This window comes from Phalacrocorax carbo, chromosome 7 (assembly GCF_963921805.1).
Source record: "Phalacrocorax carbo chromosome 7, bPhaCar2.1, whole genome shotgun sequence".
In the NCBI taxonomy this organism is placed as follows: domain Eukaryota; kingdom Metazoa; phylum Chordata; class Aves; order Suliformes; family Phalacrocoracidae; genus Phalacrocorax; species Phalacrocorax carbo.
The window spans coordinates 22,944,772-22,965,575 of record NC_087519.1 but is presented as its reverse complement, the minus strand read 5'-3'; the positions used below and the strand labels follow the sequence as shown (position 1 = coordinate 22,965,575).

At 44.4% G+C, this 20,804-nt stretch overlaps 1 protein-coding gene across 1 annotated transcript in view; it reads right to left on the bottom strand.

Annotated features, from left to right (window-relative positions):
* Positions 1-233: 233 nt before the first annotated feature.
* HCN4 (hyperpolarization activated cyclic nucleotide gated potassium channel 4) overlaps positions 234-20,804 on the bottom strand; it is a 106,356-nt gene continuing 85,785 nt past the window's right edge. Inside the window, exons 6-8 of the mRNA XM_064456876.1 lie at positions 20,029-20,269; positions 17,951-18,115; positions 234-4,633 (exon numbers count right to left, since the gene is read on the bottom strand). Of these exons, the coding sequence (XP_064312946.1) occupies positions 3,051-4,633; positions 17,951-18,115; positions 20,029-20,269 (1,989 nt within the window). The 3' untranslated portion in view covers positions 234-3,050. The remainder of the gene's footprint in view (positions 4,634-17,950; positions 18,116-20,028; positions 20,270-20,804) is intronic.

Sequence of the window (20,804 nt, the reverse complement as noted above, 5' to 3'; positions counted from 1 at the left end):
TCAACAGGAAAGAGAGGAGAGAGAAACCACACGTTTTTTTTCTTCTTTAGAAGAAAAGCTTTTTAGAAGTTTTGTTTCTTCTTTAAACCTCATCTCATGTTGCCTAAAGTTCAACACTTAAAGCAGACAGCAAGTCAGAGGGATGGGTTTTTCACATTTTTATTTACTAAGGTTTTTATTGTGTGTTTTATATTGCAAACCCCACCCCTAAACTCTTCCCTCCCTTCCCCCCAAAATAAAACAAAAAGTAACAATAATAATTAATATAGTTCCCCCTATTGAGACAAGCCTAGTGTTGACTGTCCAGTCAGAATAACTCAATATTGGCTACTGTACTGCTAAGAACTGGAAAATCAAACAATATCCCCATGAAAAACAAAGCAAAGGAACCCAACCGAAGAAGGATGTTCACCAGACTGGTGGATGGAACACACGTCTACCAGAGACAGCCCTCAGGGTGTTTCTGTGCACCTCCATTTGTCTGAGTGTCCACAGGGGTTGTTGAGATTCAAGTACCAATGCAGCAGTCACAGGACAGTCATCCATGAGCTGGGCTGAAGACCTTTCCCACCTGCTTATATTAGATACCCCAGACCCAAACAGCTTAGCTCCCAATCTCTTGAGATGCTCATTCTAGGGGCCCTCTAGCATCTGGGGAAAAAAGACTGCTAAAACAAATATAAAATTTAAAAGGATATTGTGAGTCTTCCTTCTAGGAACTGCCTCATACCTTTGAAAACATGAAAGGGTCTGTGAGTCTGCTTCAATTCCGTCAACTGATTCTGTTTCAAGATGAACCTGTACATATTTGGAAAATCAGGATCTATATATTATAATTGCCACCTGCCAGTCAGTCCTACAGGAGGGTCAAAATTGACATGTATTTTAAAACTAGGAGATATATATAACTATATGTGTGTGTGTGTGTGCTTACATGTGTGCATAAATAGACTACATGTGTATAACTGTATGCTATATGTATAAAAGCATGTGTGTACATATATATATAAAAAAAATCTATACACACACACGCACACACCCCTTCCACCACACACACTCACACATATATAGTTGTATGTAGCTAGTAGAAAAAACATTTCTAGAGTTCCCCTGACCCTTTAAGGAAGACCAAAGCTGATTACATCTGAATTCTGAGCCACCAAAGCACGTTGAAGCAGGAGAGTGCCCATGAATGCTTGCAGCAACATTCAAGATACAGGCACAGGTCAAGAGTTTTGCAAACAATTTGGTATAAAAAACTACTGTCAGCCAGTGTTTTGGGAGAGAGTTGGGGGTGGGAGGAGGTAAGACAGGGAGTTAGATGGACCTGTATCATTACTGTGATAATAGTAAGTTTTTTGGCACTGCTGCATGAAGTTCTGCTTTCCCGCTGAGGGCTGAAAGGACCCCATGACAGCTGGAAACAGAGGGAGGCTGGACATGTGTTTCTAACACGTGTTAGAAAAACTGAGCACCTGACTCTTTACAGTGAGGTGGCTGGAGACACCTGCTGGCCTAAGGAAAAACAAAAGAGAAAGAAAGGATCAAAGGAAAAGGAGACATTTGCTCTAGAGGTAAAGGCTGTAGCTTCTCAGTGCTGTGTGCACCCAATGGCCCCTTACTGCCTTCATCCCTCTTCGACTGCCTTATATCAGGGAGCCCCAAAAAAATCCAGATCAAGGTGCCTGCCAGGCCCCAGATGTGTGCAGTGATGCTGCAACTGCAGGATGAGACCAAAGCCAGTCAGGCACAGGCTGTTATTGCTGGTAAAATCAAGCAAACTATTTCAATTCCCACATCAGAGGAGAAGCATGGACCATGGCTGGCCAAATTTCTGGTCTGATCTGGTTTAATGGTATAAACATAGTTGCAAATCTGGAGGTTTCTTGGCTGGGCACCACTATTACCCTCGGTGCCCCAAAGCACAAACTCCCCTGGGCTAAGGAGGAAGCGGGCTGGGGACTGCACCCCACTCTTCAATCTTATTCTACCCAGTTCTCTTCAAAGCAGTCAGCCCATGGACACTGAGACATTAAAATGAGAGAGGGAAGGTTAAAGCGCTGCCTTTTTCTTCATCCCTCACTTTGCTTTGCACACCCCAACCTGGAGGGCAGCACGCATGCTTTCCAAACCACGGAAAGGCTGAAGCTTGGGCTCTTCTGCTGGCTGAGGCCAGCTGCCTGGCATGCTGGCAGAGAGACGGGACTTCTCCCACAACCCACATCCATGACACCTACAGAAATACAGAGGGGATATTCACTGCCCTTCCTGTGACTTACGAGGGATTGTTTCTTGTTCCCACTAGAGCATCAGTGGAATATGAAAGAGACAAGCATCTGAAGTCAGGCCTGTCCATCTCCTGGTCACCTTCATCTTCTTCAGATGGAGTCCAAACAAAAACTCAGCCCTTCTGAAATCCCTAGAGGGGACTGGATTAATGAAACTCACCCCTCTTCTTGCTTCCTCTGCAGCCTGCTGATCACAGGAGAAAACCTGGGAGAAAGCGAAACTTTCTGATGCACACAGTGAGCCAGCCAAGTACCCCCATAAAAAAGTACTGTGGGCCACGTTCACAGCTGGTGCAAAGCAATGCAAAGCTGAGGCCAACCGGAGCTGTTCTAAAACTACCAGCTACAGGCCTGACCTGATGTTCCCTTTTATGGCCCACATCAACCTCGGATCTTTGTCTCAACAGGAAAACCTTTTTTTGGTGGCTTCTATGACTGATCATTCATATATTCCAGCTCAGGCACATACCTTGTCTGTGCATTATCTCGTTGGATTAAATTTGCTCATATCCTTTTGTTCCATGTATTAAAATATTCTATAAAATCAAGTGACCAAAAATCTATAGCTCTAAGAATACCTGGTTATCTTTTTTTGTTGTTGTTTTCATGTGTTTTTCTTTGTTTCTAATCACAGTTAAACCTAAACAAAAGAAATGGAGAAAAAAGGGGGCGGGGGGGGGAAGAAAAGGAAAAAATGATTCATGAAAGTCTAATCAGGAACTGAATTGCATGGCTGACATAACCAGCTCTCAGAAGGAGTCCTCACAAATTGGAGGGCAGTTTGGATCTGACACGTTCCAGATCCCCTGTGAGCACTATGGATTCTTTCCGCCCACCAGCAGTCAGAGAAGCAGCGCCTGCAGCACTGGCCCCAAACACCAGCGGATGTGGTAAAGAACCTGAGGACATCTGACGTGGTAAAGTCACACGCCCAGGAATTGAGCTACAAGGCTTCCCAAGAAGTCCAGTCCCTCCACCAGGAAAAGGAGAGAAGCTGGAAACAGATTCTCTAGAAGAATGAGGAGAACTTTGGCTCAGCATCTGAGCCAGCTCTTGGGGCAAAGATGGCTGGGAAGCAGAAATTAACTTGATGTCTTGGCTCAGACGTCCCAGTGGCACAGGCGGTGTGCTCTTGGACTGCAGGATCTGTGGAGGTGGGCTGGCGGTCTGAGGCAGAAGCAGAGATCCGTGAGAGCCTGAGGCCCCGGAAGGGCCACATTGAAAAGTTCTTGTTGCCATTGGGCTCTGACTAGGAGGACTAAGGCCAGAAGGGGTATAACAGGGAGAGGCGACACCAGACTGTTGCAGTGGAGACATGGAGGCAAAAGGTGGCCGTTCTTGGTGGAGCTGGGCTATCGTTCCAGTTAAAGATCCTAATGCACTTGGATGTGTTTGGCACAGGCCCGAGGATGGCCCACTGGAGGGCTGCGCCAGCTGGCTTAGGCTGGAGGATGGAGAGTTGGAAGAAGGAGGGGGTTGGAAGTGATTCATTCCCCCCAAAGTCCCACTGCCCAAGAGCTGCTGTAATGGTCCCCCCTGCAGTGGTCTTGTGGTGGGCTGGAACTGGTTGAGAAGACTTGCGGGTGGGTTTGATGAGAGCTGGGTGAGTGATGTTGATGGGGAGCTAGTTGTGGCTTGCTGGAAGTGCCCAAATCCACTACCAGAAAGGGCTGGCGGCTGCTGCTGCTGCTGCTGCTGTTGCTGCTGCTGCATGGGCTGAGCTGTACCTAAGGGTGATCCAGAAGATGCATGTTGGAACTGGCTCAGTCCCACTGAGGAGGCGCTGCTCAAACCCGGCTGGCTTGAGCCACCTGGAGGGGATCCTACGTGGAATTGGCCTAAGCCCGCAGCAGCTGAGAATCCTGCAAGCTGCTGGATGTGGAAGGAAGAAGATGAAGGGGTTTCTGCTCCTGGTGTATGCAGCTGGGATGGAGTACTGGAGGGGGAGCCAACAGCAGAAGGCCCAGTCGATGGGATTAGAGACTGAAGCCTTTTCAGCTGTCTTGGAGTCTGGTTGGATTGCTGTCCCAGGGAACCCAAGACGGACACCGGAGGACGGAATATGGCTGTTGGGAGGCGTGGGTGGTGGGTCAGAGCTATAGCGACAGAAGTGGTGGCTGCTGCAGCTTGCAGGGGTGCCTGGATCAGTGGAGTCCAGATGACAGGGGTGGGTGTGGATGCAGCAGCGGCAGCAGCAGCGGCGGCAGCCTGGACATTGTGAGCACAGTGTGCCATCTCTCTGTCGTGCTGCACAATCTGCTGGATGATCTCATTCTCTTGGTAGTTGAAAACACCCGAATTGAGGTCATGCTGGACTTTATGCAGCAGAATGGAATTTTTCTTGCCTGTAGAGAAAGTGAAGAGAGAAAGAGTCATTCTGATATGTCAAAGGCTTCCTCAAAGCTTCCTGCCAGACTTTCCTCAAATTGTTGGCACTGTCTCCACTTCACTGTCATTATGGGATCTGTGTACAGTCTCTGTGCTCCAGCAACAAGATGACAAACATTACATGTTCTGCTCTTGCGGTATGATCAACAAGCCTCAAGATCCCATAACAATGTGCCTGACGGGACACATATTCTTAGTTCGACCGTAAAGCCACTTTTGAAAGTGTGGCAGACTGGTAGCAAAGCTTATGAATCTGGAATATTCCCATTTTGCACCTCATAATCTGAACTTCCATTACAAAAAGATAATAAATCCAAAGGCTGTAATTTTTTTGTGTTTGTCAAAGAAAACCTCAAAAATATAAGTCCAGTGAAGTCCCCTGAGTATTCAGATACTCTCCTTCAGCTACCTTTTCCTCATCTGTCTCGTGCAACTTGGTCACTCTGGAGTCAAGTATGTGTTTTCAGTTGAAAGGAAATTTCTCTATGAATAAGGGACAGAACAACTTTACATGCTGGAAAAGCTCAGCTCACCCAAGTAAGAGACCTCAGACATGCTGCAGCTACCATCTTACTTGACCATGCCCTTCTAGCCCCAACTTTAAGGCAACTGCAGGCTAGCAAACGTCACATTCCAGCTGGACTTCCTAGCCTGCAGCAAACTATTAGCTCAGCATTCTTCCTTTTTAATGGGCTGGAAAACGTAGCATAAATAGTTTGTCTGGCCTGAGAGTGTACCTGGGATTGATGGCATGCACTCTTCTGGACTGAAGGACAGAACCACTCAACGCAGGTGGAGGAGATGCTGCCAGTGATGCCCTGTCACCAAAGTACAAATGCCTTCTCAAAGGAGATGATTTCTGACATGGACAGCCACTCTGCATAAAGGATTTCATATCTCCACTCTCAAAACACCGTGTGAATTGGCAACCATGCCAGCATTGATTTTTAAGGAGCTGGTATATGCTGATTTGAAGTATTTTCGTACAAAATTAGTGTGGATTAGATCCCTGTTCTTGCCTTTTCAAGGGTCCTCTATCCTGACAATATATGCCAGTTTGAACTGATGTCAGGACCTGCCTGTGGGCTTCCTTTTCACTTTTGTTTACTGAAGCTGTTTGGATTTGAAGGGTTCAGCCTAGTAAGTTCTGTTGCGTGCGTCTCTGTGTGCGTGCATGAGCATACCTGGCCCCCTGTTTGCGTGTCTGTACACAGCTCATTTTGTAGCTGAAGCTCAGGGGGTGAGTGTAGAAGGGTCACCTCTAGATGAGGCACCTGCCAATTTGGATCAGATCAAAAGCTCTTATTAACTCTCCTCCTGAACCAAATGTATCCTCAGGCTCCGCACCCATTAGCAAACCTCTGCTCTGATTCAAATGTCATTTCTGCTGGTTCTTGCCTGATCACTTATAGTTCCTGTAGAGGACTAGGGCAAACAGACAGCATCTTGCCAATTGCTGCGGGTTTACAGAGCATGAGATAGCGGCAGGTATGGAATGGAGGTCTGGATGTGGAAGGGCCTCTTTTTCTGTATTTTAACCCCCAAATCATGTCATGCTTTAAGAATTAAAGGCTGGTAGCACAGCTTACATCAATTAAAGCTCCTGAAAACAAGGGCTTGTCATTAAACTTGTCTCCACGCTTTCATGAAATCACAACTTTCCAGGTAAGTCAAGAGTTAATATTATCAACTAAGGCCACAATATGATATTTAATTTGTCCCATACAGCATTCTAGTTTAAACTGGTCAGCTGATAGTTTCCAAGAAGGAATGGCTAAGAGTGGACTGCCATGTTGGGTAGTAACTCCCAGTGAGATTCCAGAGGAATTTCCTTTCAATCCTATGCTAGTCAGATCACAGATCTTTGTGTACAGATGTGAGCACATCTCTGTGCATAAATGGCATCCAGATTGTTGGCGATTTTTATTATATGGTGTACCTTTTATATGTGTAACAGATAAAAGAGTCAGAGTTTAAGGACATGCCTCTTACTCTAGCCAAATGTAAGATCAAACATCTGGCAGCAAAGAACTTGAATGACACTCTGACGAGGGTAGCTGGTATCCTGGTGTCCTAAAAAGCAACTCTGAAATGGTAGTCTTACATATAACTAGTGGAGTTCCAAATCTTTTTCACCAGAAAAAAAGATGAAACAAATAAGAAGGAAATTAGAAAGCATAAAAGATACTAGTCACTAACACATAAAATGCTAGTTCTAGTGTCTAGCTGCAAAGCATGAAAAGGTACAAAAAATATTCACAAGAATCAGGCTTGAAAATGTACTCAGCTTCTCTCAGAGAAGAGGTGACTTGATACAGATTTATAGGGAACTTCACAGTTGAAGGAAGCTGCTAAGAACCATTCCCTGTGGTTCCAGAAGGACCCATGAGATGTTGTGATTTTAGACAAGCCCAGAGAAGAACAGAAGGAGCAATCTAACTGTTATTGTAGTTAAGCATTGGAAGAACACACTAAGTGTTTCTCCTTCACTGTAGTTTTAAAAATCAAATGTTTATCTCTTTGTAAAGGACGGGGTGTGGCTCTAGCACCTGAGTGCTATGCAATTGTACAGAGTGGGTAAAGCTTGCAATTTACAGTGGGCTGAACTACACCATAAAACCAAACCACTAAAATACTGACAGATTTTTGATCTGGATCCGCAACTGGTGCAGTTGGGATGTGTCTCTTGTGGGTAGTGCCATGGGATGCTTAATGCTTTTGTGTTTTACCTACTGCTAATCACTCCCTCCAAAAAAAGCAGTAAGGTGTATGGACTGGCCTTTCTTTTCTCACCTTGGAGAAAGACACCAGCCCTGGAAGGACACAGTCCTGAAGTTAAACAGGGTTCTGAGCTGCTAATGCCATTACAGGGGCTGGAGAGCTTGTCTGCATGGGAAGTGCATGTGTAGGATATGTACATAATGGCTGTTTCATTGTATACTGGACTGGAACAGACAGCACTGGATATCCCCTAACAAGACAGCCCCTGGTTCTACCTGCCGTTCATGTAGCCAGGCACACCAGAAGAAGCATGAATGTCACCTTTGAACTTAAGAGCATTTTTGCAGTGAACAGTGAAAGGGAGTGAATGGTACAGAAACAGAAATACTAACTGCTCCAAGTCTGGAAAGAAGGAACAACCTATCTGAATAAAATTGACAGGTAAGAGAGAATCTGGCCAGCATACTTGCGTTAAAGAGGGATTCAGACTACAGGTTTGTAATTGTTCTCTTTCTGGAGTTGAAGGTACAAATCCCAGCATGAGGGATCTGTAGCCATCTCACACAACTGCAAGGTCAGGATGTGGATGGCAGACGGCATGCTGAGTTCAAAGTAGAAAGTGGCAAAAAAGCCACCTCACCACATTTGCTTTCTTGATAACAGACTGTAGGAAAACCAGGCTGAGGAGGAATGGCTAAGAGGGAAGAAGGAGAAACAGCAGATGTTGCTTAGTGCAGCTTTCAAAAAGCTCAATACCAGCAACTGCTCTGTGTTTCCATCATTACACCTCATCTCACTCTTTTAACTCCATGTCACCTCTCTTTGGCTTCTGATTTGCTTCTCTGTGCTTGAATAGCCTGCAATTTCCAATGCTGCCCTCAATTCAAATGAGAACCCATAGCAATGTTAATCAGAGCTGCACGGATGAATTGAGGGGACCAATGTTTTCATAACCAGAGCTCTTGAAACACAGAAAGCTGAACAGCAGACTCTGGTTTCCTTGGCAGAGCACTAAATAGAGAATATGCTCACATTTTCCAAACATGCATACTATTTACCAGAAATGGTTGATCAAAGCTCCTTAAATTTCTATCAAATTGATAAAATAATTCCAGCAAAAACCTTGGAATGATTATTTTTGTTAGTTTTTAAAACCAAGAATTTCAGTTTTCCTTTGAAATTGCATTACACTTTATTGTTTTCCTGAGCCCAGCTTGAATCTATTAACTGTTTCATTAGATCAATTTTTTCTTTTCTCTTTTGTCAAGAAAGTCTCAAATTTCTGCTCCAGAACATTAAAAAAATTATTGAAAATGGTCTTTCAGTTATTGAAGGGAAGAGGAATTTTTCAATATCATTTTCCAAAATTGTAACTGGTTGGCAAACTGAAAAATTAATTGGTTCCACCATTCTAATTAATTGCATCATTTACATGATGTTTCCACACACCAATATAAGTCTTATTAGTTGCTTCTAGAGAAAATCCTCCTTCCAACCAGCACCAGATGAGAACAGGCACAGCAGAGTCCAGGTGGGACAAAGACATTTTCCTGGCAGGTAAGACTAAGGTGCTGCATGAAACATAAGCCAACAGTGGAACAAGGCAGTAGGAAAAAGTTTGCTTGGGCCGGTGGGTCTGAGATTATTTCTCCTCCTCATCTTATTTATGAAATTGCTTCAGTATCAAACTCATTTTTCTTGCTCTGGATTTATTGTCACAGCACCTGCTTCAAAAGGAGACCAGAAAAGACATCATTCAGGGGACTGAAAGGCTGATTAGTTTGGCACTGTGTAACCCTAATTGAAATGTTGTTCTGCAGCTCACAGCTACACTCAGTGAACCGCAATAGAGTGCTGTGTTCTTGCTGAGCCAGTGAGAAGTTTCATCAGGAGGAAGAAAAAGGGACTCCTGTTTCTCCTTCAGTCTAATCACAGAAGCAGAAGCCTGTATGTTACAGAGTTTCTCCTTCTGTGATGTTTATCCCACACAAATTAAAGTGCTGAGCAGAGCCTAAGGTACTAAGCTAAACAATCCACCCAAGCATTTCTCCTACACCCAAAAGCACTATATAAATTTACTGAGATGCCACAGACCTGGCACAGGAGCCACGTGCAACCACCTCTTGCACCAGCAACCCACCCTTGCTTACTCTGAGGTAGCTCAAAGCCCCTTACCTTTCTACAGCGGAGAGAGAAGCTGCCTTGGGTTTCTGTGGGGAAAGTGGTGTGTGACAACCTGATGAAGGGAGGACTGGATGGCTCCCAAGCATCCACTTGGGCTGGATGTGCCCCTGAACAGGACTGAGGGCCAGTTCAACCAATGGAGCTAAAGGAGCACAGCCAGTCAAAGGACTTAAGACTAAAAGGTCTCCATGGCACAACTGACTCCTTTGTTCTCTGTGTACAGCTCCTAACACAATATGCTTTTTTCCCCCAGTCAGGCAAAAGTAAATATCATCAATGGAGTGCTTGGGTTCTAAAACCTCCCTATTTTCCTCACTGCAACAATACGCTAAATATAGGGGGAAAAAAGAAAGGTATCTAGAGCCTAGAAGATGTTCATAGCAAAGACAGTGGTGCTTTGAAGTATGTAAAATTATGGAAACTAAGCAAATAGTTTATTAATCCTTAATCAAGAATTGCAAAGTCAGATTTTCCTCAACTGTAGATAGCACACAAAAGAACAGGGAGAAAGGCTCATGTGATTTCATTAAAGGAGGCAGCACTCAACAATAATTCTTCTATCAAACAATCAAAATTAGCCTTCTGTTGTTAAAATTCTGCACAGACACAGGGGTGATTAGCTGTGACTTTCTGTTCATTTCTCTTGTCAGTCTGTCTAAGCACACTGGCTGCAGTTTAAGAATCCAGGTCACTAAATTGCTTTCTGAATTTGCATGTATTTGCTTATTAGGCTGGCTTATGCCCTGGCCTGCTGTCAAAGTGGCTGCCCCTGCCACATGGTTACTTCTTTCAGGGCTTCGCTTCTTGTTATTCATACGACTGGGTACTAGACGCCCTGCTTGGATCACTGGTTGCAGCAAAGGGCTCACAGCACATTGCAGCTTTGAAGTCAGTCTTTGCCCTCTCTTGCATATGGGTTACTTGTGTCCCTAGCTGGTCTTCTGTGGTAATTCAGCTTCCTGCCCTTGTCCCCAGGGGGGCAAGAAAGCAACTGGCAACTGCAGGCAAAGAAACCCTGGACATACTCAATCACTGGTAGTTTGCCACAACTGCTTCTATGCCCCAGCAGAACCCTTCTGCACTGGTACTATATTGGTTGGAAGGTCTTGCTGCACCAGCTCTTGCCACTGTCTTAGAGTCCATGTATACAGGGAAATTAGCTGGAACATAGATTTCAAAATAATTCTTAGCTCCCAGTATATTGCTCTTTTCCTGTCCAAACCTGACTTCCTCTCAAATGTAAATTAACCCACACTGAACTGTATTAACTGTCATGTAAAGGCTTCTGCTCAGAATTGAAGTAGCTCTTGGAAGCAAAGCAAAGCCAGCTGGATCAACTCTAAGAGCATCCACAGAGGAGCTCAGTGTACTTAACAAATCTGCTCTTAGAAACAAATTCAGATTAACTTTCCTGAGAGCCTGGCTATGTAAATACATTACAAATTGGATGAGCAGTTCTTGATGAACTGCTCTGCCGTAGTTGCCATATGTGTGCTTGTGTGCCATGATACATACAGGGCAGCACCCCCCCGCATACTGCAGTTTCATTTCTCTCTTGATAAAGCTCTATCCTTTGAACTCTGGTAGTACATTTGACGTACAATATCTCCTTCTCCCCTGCTCTGTCCTCTGCAAGCCTTTGTGGAGTTACACCTGTACACAGGGATTTTATTGCAGAAGAGCCAAATACCACACTGAAAGAGAAATAAATTTTATCAGTGAGGAGCCCATTGCACTGGGGAGGTTAGCTGAATCTGTTTTCTTATTACCATCTTAACAAACAGTAAGTGTTCAAAAATATAAAATGGACAATTCCCTATCTTTCTAAGTGGAGGTCTTCCCTCCCTGTACAGCTCAGGCCTACCGCTGATGGCTTCTCCTCTCCCATAAACCAAATACATACCCTCCAAAATATGTGGCCTCTAACAGAGAGAACATAAACTTCAACTGGGCCAAACTGCGGTAGGTCAAACAATACAGTGTGAATAATGTTATCTGATAAATCTCATCACAGGTAAACAAATGTTAAATGAAGCTCTTCCCTCCCAGTCTTTACAAGTTATGCCCATCATACAGAGCTTCACAGAAAAAGAAAATATATATATAGATCTATCTAGAGCAAACTGTTTGTGAATATCCATGAACAGGTGAAAGAACCGTATAATTCTGGAGTGCCTGTGATGCCCTGTGCTGCCTGAAGCATGGTGTCCTGGCTGTTACTTATCACTGGAGGCTGAAGCCAAAAAGCTGCCTTTTCCTCAAGTGGCAGAAGTGGTTGTGTCTGGAGCCAAAGCTCCTGCACTCAATTCTCAGTGCTGACAGCTGTGACAGGGACAGATTCTGGAAGACTCTGGACATTCTGGCACTGTTTTTCTGTCAGTTGTGTGCTTTGCAGCGTGGTCAGGTTGCAGATAGCTACTGGACAAGGCAGGAAAAGTCCCCTAAGTCTAGAGGGGTGGTTGTTAAGTAGATCCTACTTTATGTAATTAAAGTGGGGGTTGAAAATTATTTTAAAAGGTGTTGGAATGGTAAAATCTTATGTGAACAGGTGCTTTACTTTGATGGAGATAGCAAAGAGCTTTGGATGTGGCTCTCTAAATATAAAAGGAATCTGGTAATTTGGGGGACCCATGGAGATGGGGCACAAATATATTTTATCTCCTACAACTCCCCCAGCACTCTCACTTCTGTTTAATGCTCCCAGCTGGCCAACTATCCATCTGAGGTACTACTGACTCTGCCTAGGAGACCAAACTTCCCAAAGAACTTGCACCCTGCAAGGTAGACATGGGTTGAGATAAACTCATGTGACCAAGGCCAGTTACAAAGTCCAAGACAGGTCTCCCACCACCCTCCTCCACCGTCCCTTCTATTGGGGTATCTTAGGCTTTATTTTCCTTCTAGAGTTGCATGAGAAATGGCGCTTCATGCTGAGGTGAAAAGGGCTGCCAGTTCACTTTAATTAAGCTGAAGTAATTTGCATTCACCTATGGCTGGTGAATTGCTGATATCTTTCCTTAGGCTAAACAGAAAATACCCTGACTCTGGGCCTTTACTTCCAAATAAAAAGATATTAAAATATTAAATTCCTGCTTACCTCCAAGCTCCTACCCTGCCTATCTGTGCTAGATAGCATTTCCAGAGTGTGATTCGTCTAAGCCATGTTAGATAGTCACCTTAGGAGAAGACAAATCACAGTCTAAATGCCTTTTTCTCTCTGCTTACTATAAAAGTCAGGTTCAGATCTCCACATTGTAGTGTTGGAAACCATGGGAGAGGATTTCAAGTCAGTGGGATACACATAGTGGTATTTGAACTTTGATTCCTCATAGGCAGTTATGTTCATGTGTTATTGAGGTGACAGGAGAAGACACAATACAGGAAAACCTGTGTTATCTGTGATACCCTCACCTGCTCAGTACTTGGATAATAAGATTCCACCTCCTTAAAGGGCTGGGCAGAGTTCAATGTCATTTTGAAATAAAGCTTTCTTCCAAAGCACACACACTCTCGCATTGTATACCTGGGCCACAGGAACTTTTATCCTTACATCACCTATGCCTGTAGCAGCCACCTCAAATAAGAAGCATATATACAGATATATCTCTCTCTATATATATCTACAGCCTTATGACCAAATCATGGAATCATAGAATGGCTTGGGTTGGAAGGGACCTTAAAGATCATCTAGTTCCAACCTCCTTGCCGTGGGCAGGGACACCTTCCACTAGACCAGGTGGCTCAAAGCCTCATCCAACCTGGCCTGGAACACTTCCAGGGATAGGGCATCCATAACTTCTCTGGGCAACCTGTTCCATTGCCTCACCACACATGTGCAGCTCTTTGGAGGCTACTCACCTGCATACAGTAAACAAATTTGGGACTACGATGTGGATACCATGTAAAATTAATGCTGAGTACATATTGTTTCATTTATACACATTTCAGTCCATTTCATTTATTCATATGATCTTGCACAGCACCTGCCACAAGGGAGTAGGCAGCTAAGAAGCATTCAGAGATGGAGCTCCACATTTGTTAGTACTATTTTCCTTCCAGAAGAGATGAGGAACTGAGGCACAGAGCACAGGCATGACAAGGACAAACAAGGAATCTGTGGCAGAGCTTGGCACAGATACCAGATCTTCTCATGCACAGTTCACCTAGCCTAACACAGGCCAGCCCTTCCTCTGAGACAGCAGATCCTAGGGTACTAGTCATGACCTAGGCAAGCAGGGTTGCAAACCCAACAGGATTTCAATTGCAGAAGCATGATCATGAGCTGACAAATAGGGTGCGCAGTCAAAAGTTTGGGAACAGCTATTTTTGTGGCTTGTTTATATGAGAAAGCTTTTAAAACTTATACCACTACAATATCTTGAACAGACACTCTTGTACTGCAATAATATTACATAATTATATTGAGACTGGTATTGTGCTGTCTTAGCTTTTCTTTGGTTTTTTAGCATCTGCAGTGCCTGGGGGAAATGCAAGGCATTTTTAATCCTGGGTTAACTGGGATCCTTGTATCAAAACATACGTGATTGGCATTCAAAATGTATGCATTTGAAACTACGTGGCAAAAAACTCCTGATGAAAACGAAAAAAATAACTTCCTCTGGTTTCAAGTATGCCTTCAGGTCTCACCAGTGCCTTTGATATGGATGGTAAGCAACCTTATGAGAGACATTTATGGTATTTATTACAGCACAATGAACAATGGAAAATAATTGCCCCCCGATATTTTTTGAATGCATCAGTGAATTTTGATTTGGCAATATTAATAACCCGTAGTGTATTTACTTTCAATGAACATTTGAGTGGTTGTGTTTTACAAGTGCAAATACTTGTGAAAATCTAATTTTAAGCTTCAGTGGTCACTGAAAGTTGGTTTCAAAGCCGGTCAGGAACAGAATGATATGACTTAGGTAACTAAATGACGTATCACAAACTGAGACGATTCACAAATGCTTGTCAAAGAATTACTCACTGGAGAAATGAACAAATAATTTCAACACAAAAATACTACAAAGAATTTTACAGCTTGGTCAAGAACAAGAAAAAGAGGAAGATTTAATCAGTGATAAAATGATAATTAATCAGTCATCAGCCTAATCTCCTTGAGTCTCAGTCTTCAGGCCCTGAGCCAGTGGAGAGGTATGTGTGTGATATTCTGCAGGTTGAGTTCTTTATTGTCTGAAGTTACTCAGAGAGCAGAGTTAAGCAGGGACACAAATCTTTGTAGAATCCCAGCCTTAGTTAGTTCATGGAGACTAATCCCTTCTGGTCTTTAAAGAGCTCTGCAAGTGCAAAACACTTGGGAAACTTCTTCCCCAGCCATGCATGGCACAGGCAGGATGCCAGTATCAATTCCCATTAACAACAGAGGTTAGGAGGATACATCAATGTGCTCTTTGCCAAGCGATCAGTGTAGCTGACAGCTCCCTGTGGGGCTGTGCCCTTCATGCTGCTGCACTGCCCATGTACCAGCAGGAAGTGATGGGGTCACACAGATCAGGATACATCTGCCCCACTCCTTCCCCTCTGCCTAGCCACAGGATTTCAAACTGCATTTGCTCCACAAAGTGAATGCCTCATCGCACCTCCAGTCAACCAGTACTGCTCCTGTTGCTTCAAGGGATGATGTCTTACTTTCTCATCCTGTTTCCCTGCTACCTACACAAGCTTAGACCATGCTTTCCAAATCCGCCATATAACAGGTAATCCTGTAAACATCTCTCCAGTCATTGTGACTGACTGGATGGACTGAGATTTTTCTCCCTGCTCTCTTGATTCCTCATTGCACAGGGGGAATATTGGATGGATCTTATCCTGATGCCAGAATAGTGATAGAGTCCTCTGAATCATTTCATGTACTCAGTAAGTCATGGTCTTCTCAAGGACATGTTGTCACTTGGGTAGAAGGGAGTTAGTGAATGCACCATTGACTTGGAAAGAGGCTCCCATTTGCTTCCATCTTGTGTACAGATCCTACAGAGCTGAACCTACAAGAACCAGAAATATGGTCCTGCTTCTGTTCATACCCGACTTTTATGAACTGCTGTTCTTTACCTTCAGTCCTCTAGAATAATCCCTGTACTTTCAGAGAAAGTCTCAGCAGAATGCAGTAATCTTGACTTTCCTAAAAAGTCACACGCTCTTACACAGCTACTGCTCTGCTCTTTGTAGATGGTGCACATTTCAGGGGAAAGTGAAGGAACGCCTTATTTATAGACAAGGATTTCCATGGGATCTGCCAATTTCAGTAGGGTGCCTGTAACTCCCTTAGGCTCTTTTGGGAAATTCCAGCCAAAGAGTGTTTGGCACAAGTCTGTAAGGTGCTATAAAGATGCTATTTCGCAATTGTAGAGGATGTAAAGTTGAGAGAACAGGCAGCTCTCAAGTCTGATTGCCAGGGAAACAGGGCTGGCACTAGGATTTTCAATGAACGGCTCTGAAGGTCTCTGCATTTTATATGGCATAGGGACTGATGTTGTCTCAGGTCAGCAGAATGGCAAAAGGAGGGGAGGACAATCCCAGACCTCTGCACCAAAGGGCCTGTTATTCCAGTTGCTCCATGTCACCTTCTGACCTTATGTTGACATTTTGCAGCTGTGTGTGAAAGGGAATTTCTCCTAGGGGAAGAAGCATGGGAGGTTCTTTATGCTGGTGCAGAATTTTCCATTAATTTTAGTTACGTGTGCAGCAGCACACAGAGCAAAAGACAAGGAGCACAGGACGCTCCCCACCCCCCACCTGCATACACAGTCACAGAGAACATCAGGCTAGGAAGTTGAGCAGCATTGATGATCTAAAGCCAAAGAATCTGAGATAACATCAAGCTGGCCCACCCCTGATTTTGCCTGACATTACATTTTCTTAGCGGTTTGTTCAGTCTAATTTAAATAACCCAAGTGATGGGACAATTGCCACTTACACCAGGGCCTCATTAGCATGGGCTTTGCCAAACTCTACATATTTAGCTCATAACCTTTTCCTCAGGGGTCACACTTTTGGATTTGCAGCAGGTAATGAGATGCACAGAATACAATGTTCCTTGCATAAAAAGCCCCAGAGGAACTGCACCCCTTGCTGGGATGCCAGCTTATTCCCTAGCCCCTCACCCCATTATTCTCCTTGCCTTCTGCATTGTATTCAGACCTGCATTGACCTTCATGATTCTGCAAAGCAATGAAAATGCATGCGGGTTTAAGAGATGTATAATAAGAAGCTAAAGAAGTTACACTGGGACTCTGAAATGTTCAGTCCTCAACTCTGCGAGACTTCTTGTGTGACCTTGCATAAGTCATTTAATCTGTCTGTGTTAAACATCTCTGGATGTGACCGAGGAATGTTATCCTGGTCTTCTCTAGATAGACAAGGATGATTGCAGCACAGGTTATATCTCCCATGGGATAGGAGAGCATCCTGGGGTGGGTGACTATGAGCTATAACAATTCAATAACACTCTGGTTAATTGTGTTTAGTCCGGGCTGTGGGAGGTTAGATTTTTATCAATTGTTCCATGACTTTGTTCAATCAGGTGCCTATTTCTACTAAATATATTTATAGTTGGACTTTAATAGACAACTGGGCAGGCACTTTGTGGCTGTGTTTTGCTATAGTCTTTTCACAAGAGTCTCTTCAGAAAGCACCCAAAGGTTTCCCTTCCCTACAGCACTTCCTGCTTCTCCGGTTGCTTGTCAATTATGACCAAAAAAAAATTGTCCCAAAAAGGATTATGTTCTGCATTTCATTATGCATTAATATTCCAGAGAAGAATATTCTTCCTCATCAACATGGTTGCTAGTTTTTGTCTTTAAAAAATTAATACCAATAACACATACAGTCATACCCTAGGCAGCATCCCTGCAAAACCAGGTCACACTCTCACAAGCATTCAAGTCCCCGTTCAGAGAGATGATTTCTGCCACAAAATGTTTTGCTGAAATACTGGGGTTTGCTTGCAGGACTTTGGACTCATAGCCTGGTCTGTTTTCTCTTGAACCTGGGAGGCTGAAGGTATTTACACATTCTGAGCTAAAATTCAAAATCTAGTGGCTTCAACAGCATGGCCCTGATGGCCTCAGATTGTAGATCACGGTTCTTCACAAAGAACTCTTGGAAATGGAAAAAAATGGAAGCAGGAGCTGGCAGAAATGTGTGTGTGAAAGAGAGAAAGGGAGAGAAGGATGTGGATTTAACTGATTGTGAATGGGGCTTCTTGTAGGAGCTGAAGTCAGGCAGGGAGAGATGGGCTGGGATCTCCTTCAGTTTGCAACTCCAGCAAAGAAACTAAGGACCAAGCCTGGAGGTGGGGTGCCAGGGCAGCAGATACTGGGAAGGAGACCCTCACACCTTCTGCTTACCAATTCTGTCCAGCCTGTCAAGAGCCACGGTTTCAAAAGCTCGCCGCATCATGGGATACTCTTCCAGCACCTCGTTGAAGTTGTCCACTGAAAGGGAGTAGAGCCGGCAGTAGGTATCAGCTCGCACGCTGGCTGTGCGCCGGCCACGGGTCAACAGGCAAATTTCTGGAATGAAAGACACAACCTGAGAATGTGGGGATAGACACCATCACCGCTGCTGCACAAGACCTGGCACTGTCTCTCACAGGTAGTCCTGCCTGCCACCCAGTCTCCTCACTAGCTAGACTCTACCTGCACTCCCACTGAAAACATGAACTGCGGTAATATCCTGCATATGCAGTAACATTTAAAAATATCAGGGGGCTCAGTTGTGGCAGCTGCTACACACAATTACACCTCAGGGATTCTGCTGATCTAATTAGCTAGTCAAGTTTTGTTATGGTAGATTATCAAAGATACCATTTGTGCACTCAGAGTGGAAAGATGTCTGTCTTTGGCTCCTCATGGGCACTGGCAGCAGAAGGTCAAGCCATACTCTCACTGAAGATAATTCTCCCTCTAGATTTGTAGTAAAGCCTCTGTGTTGACCTGGGGCCTTGGTGCCTGGTAGTAATTTTGATCCCCACACCCAGAGCATTTGTCTTTTCAATGTTTTCAAAGTTTTTTGTAGATGTGTCTTAAGCTTACAAATTCTGAGAGAAAGCCAAGTTAGTGGCACCTACTAACTCTTGGTGTATTTACACTGCAGTCAGCTCTTTCTAGGAAGATGCTTAGCCGTTTACAGAACAGAAGGCCCTTGACCTGGGCACAGACACTCTTTGAACACTCAGTGGAGAGCTCCTGAGTCCTACTTTTCCACTGATTACACACAAAGTATGGGGAGCTAAGCCAGGCACTTAAAGGTGTGCCCTAAAGACTGACAGCTCTCTTCTCTCTGCTGTATGTTGGGTGTCAATCCACCAGCACCACTCTCAGGATTCATTCTGGGTCTACCCCAAAGCACTGATATAGCAGCACTGCAAGGTTGTAAGTACATTATTAGGCTGCTTTCCTAAGAAAATTATGCTTATCAGACCATGCCAGCTTTGAATGTGTGTGAGGAGTTGTGTGTATGGTGTCTAAAACACATTGAATGTCATGGGCAATTTTAATCAAATCTGTCAGGGTCAGGGTATCCTGACTCCAATGCTGTCACTCCAAATCCCTGCAAACTGACCCAGCTTGCTAGGGATGTGCAAAATCTTTGTACTCCAGGTAGGTGCAGACAGGTTGTTTCACAGAAACTAAGAGTCTAAGACTGTAGGAAATGCATGACAGGGATTTTTTAATAGAGAAAAGGCCTTACAGAAGGGAATGAAAGGCAGGTGTCATTCTGCCCTCTCAGTAGGCCATTAATTGTGTCGCATTCAGTGCATGTACTGAAACATGCATCTATCAGAGAACTGTCTGTCTTGGGCTGTCAGTGAGGTCTCCACAGGGCCCTGATAGGAGGGGTGTCTCTGTGTTACTCATAAGAGCAATATTCTAAATCTTCTCTTAGTGTCTTTTCTGACCTCATGTTAGTTTCACTGTTCCAGAGCTCTGCTGCTGATACATTATGCCTGCCTGCTGACCTTCACAACATTTTGCTGAGCCACAGGCTGGGGAGATGATGGACTATGTTTTTTCCTCTGTGTTTATACAGTACCTTGTATGATAGATGCCAGACAGTAGGACTAGGCAACACTATAAATGTGCTTGGAGAATTGAGAACACTCCATTTTTTTCCTTTAGGTTCTGAGATCTGTCAATTTGCTTGGGGCAAAAAGAAATGAACTGACAAGAACTAAGTTTCCCTTCTCTGTTGTGTTATTATTTATTACCTAGGCTTCTGCACTGCCCATAAGTCCCAGTCACCTCCCATTGCACAATTTACTGTGTGAGAAGCTGCAAGACAGGTGAGATGAACAGAGACAGAGGGTGGAGGAGGAGGTGCCTGGGCTATCAGTTCCACATGCTGCCAGCCCTGTGTGTCCAGGACTTATCCTCTCCTGAACACAGTGTGTATTGCTATGTAAGGGTGTCTCACTAACACACACCTCCAAAGTAGGAGCCATCTGCCAGCTTGGTTTCCTTGTTGCCTTTGGTGAGGACGCTCACCACCCCGTGCTGGATGAAGTACATCTTCTTGCCAATGGTGCCTTCCCGGATGATGTAATCCCCTGGCTGAAACACCTCGAACCGCAACTTGGTCAACATGGATGTCACAAAGTTGGGATCTGCGTTTGCAAAGAGGGGCATAGAGGCAACCAGCTTCCGGCAGTTGAAGTTTATGATTTCCTGACGACGATGTAATGCAAATGAGAGAGAGAGAGAGAGAGAGGGAGGGAGGAGAAAAGATGGGACAGGGAGCAGAAAAGACACACACATATATTTAGTCAACATCTAATAACCTATGAAGATGCCCCCACTTGACCTGTACATCAGAAAGTGAAAAAAAATAAAAATGCTGTTCCCTCAGTCTGGCTCCCCAGTGCAGGCTGGAATGGGCTCTGGATGCTCAGAGCATGTAGCAGTGTGAGCTGAAACTGACAGCTTGACACCGTGCTTCACTGCTTTCATTCATATGCTTTCTCTTTGAGCAGGGACAATACCCCGCAACCTCCCAAATACACACAACATGCCTCTTGCTGCAGGAAGCTTTGGACTGTGAGAGAGGTGTACAGCACTGATGAAATGCTGTATGAAAAAGCCCAGGGCTTCTCTCTGGGAAAACATTGTAACTCACCTTGGCAGCCCTGCGTTCTGTTGCCCTTACTTGTCAATGAGATATTAATCAGCACAAATGTGCCAAGGTGCTCAGAGGAAGAATTAT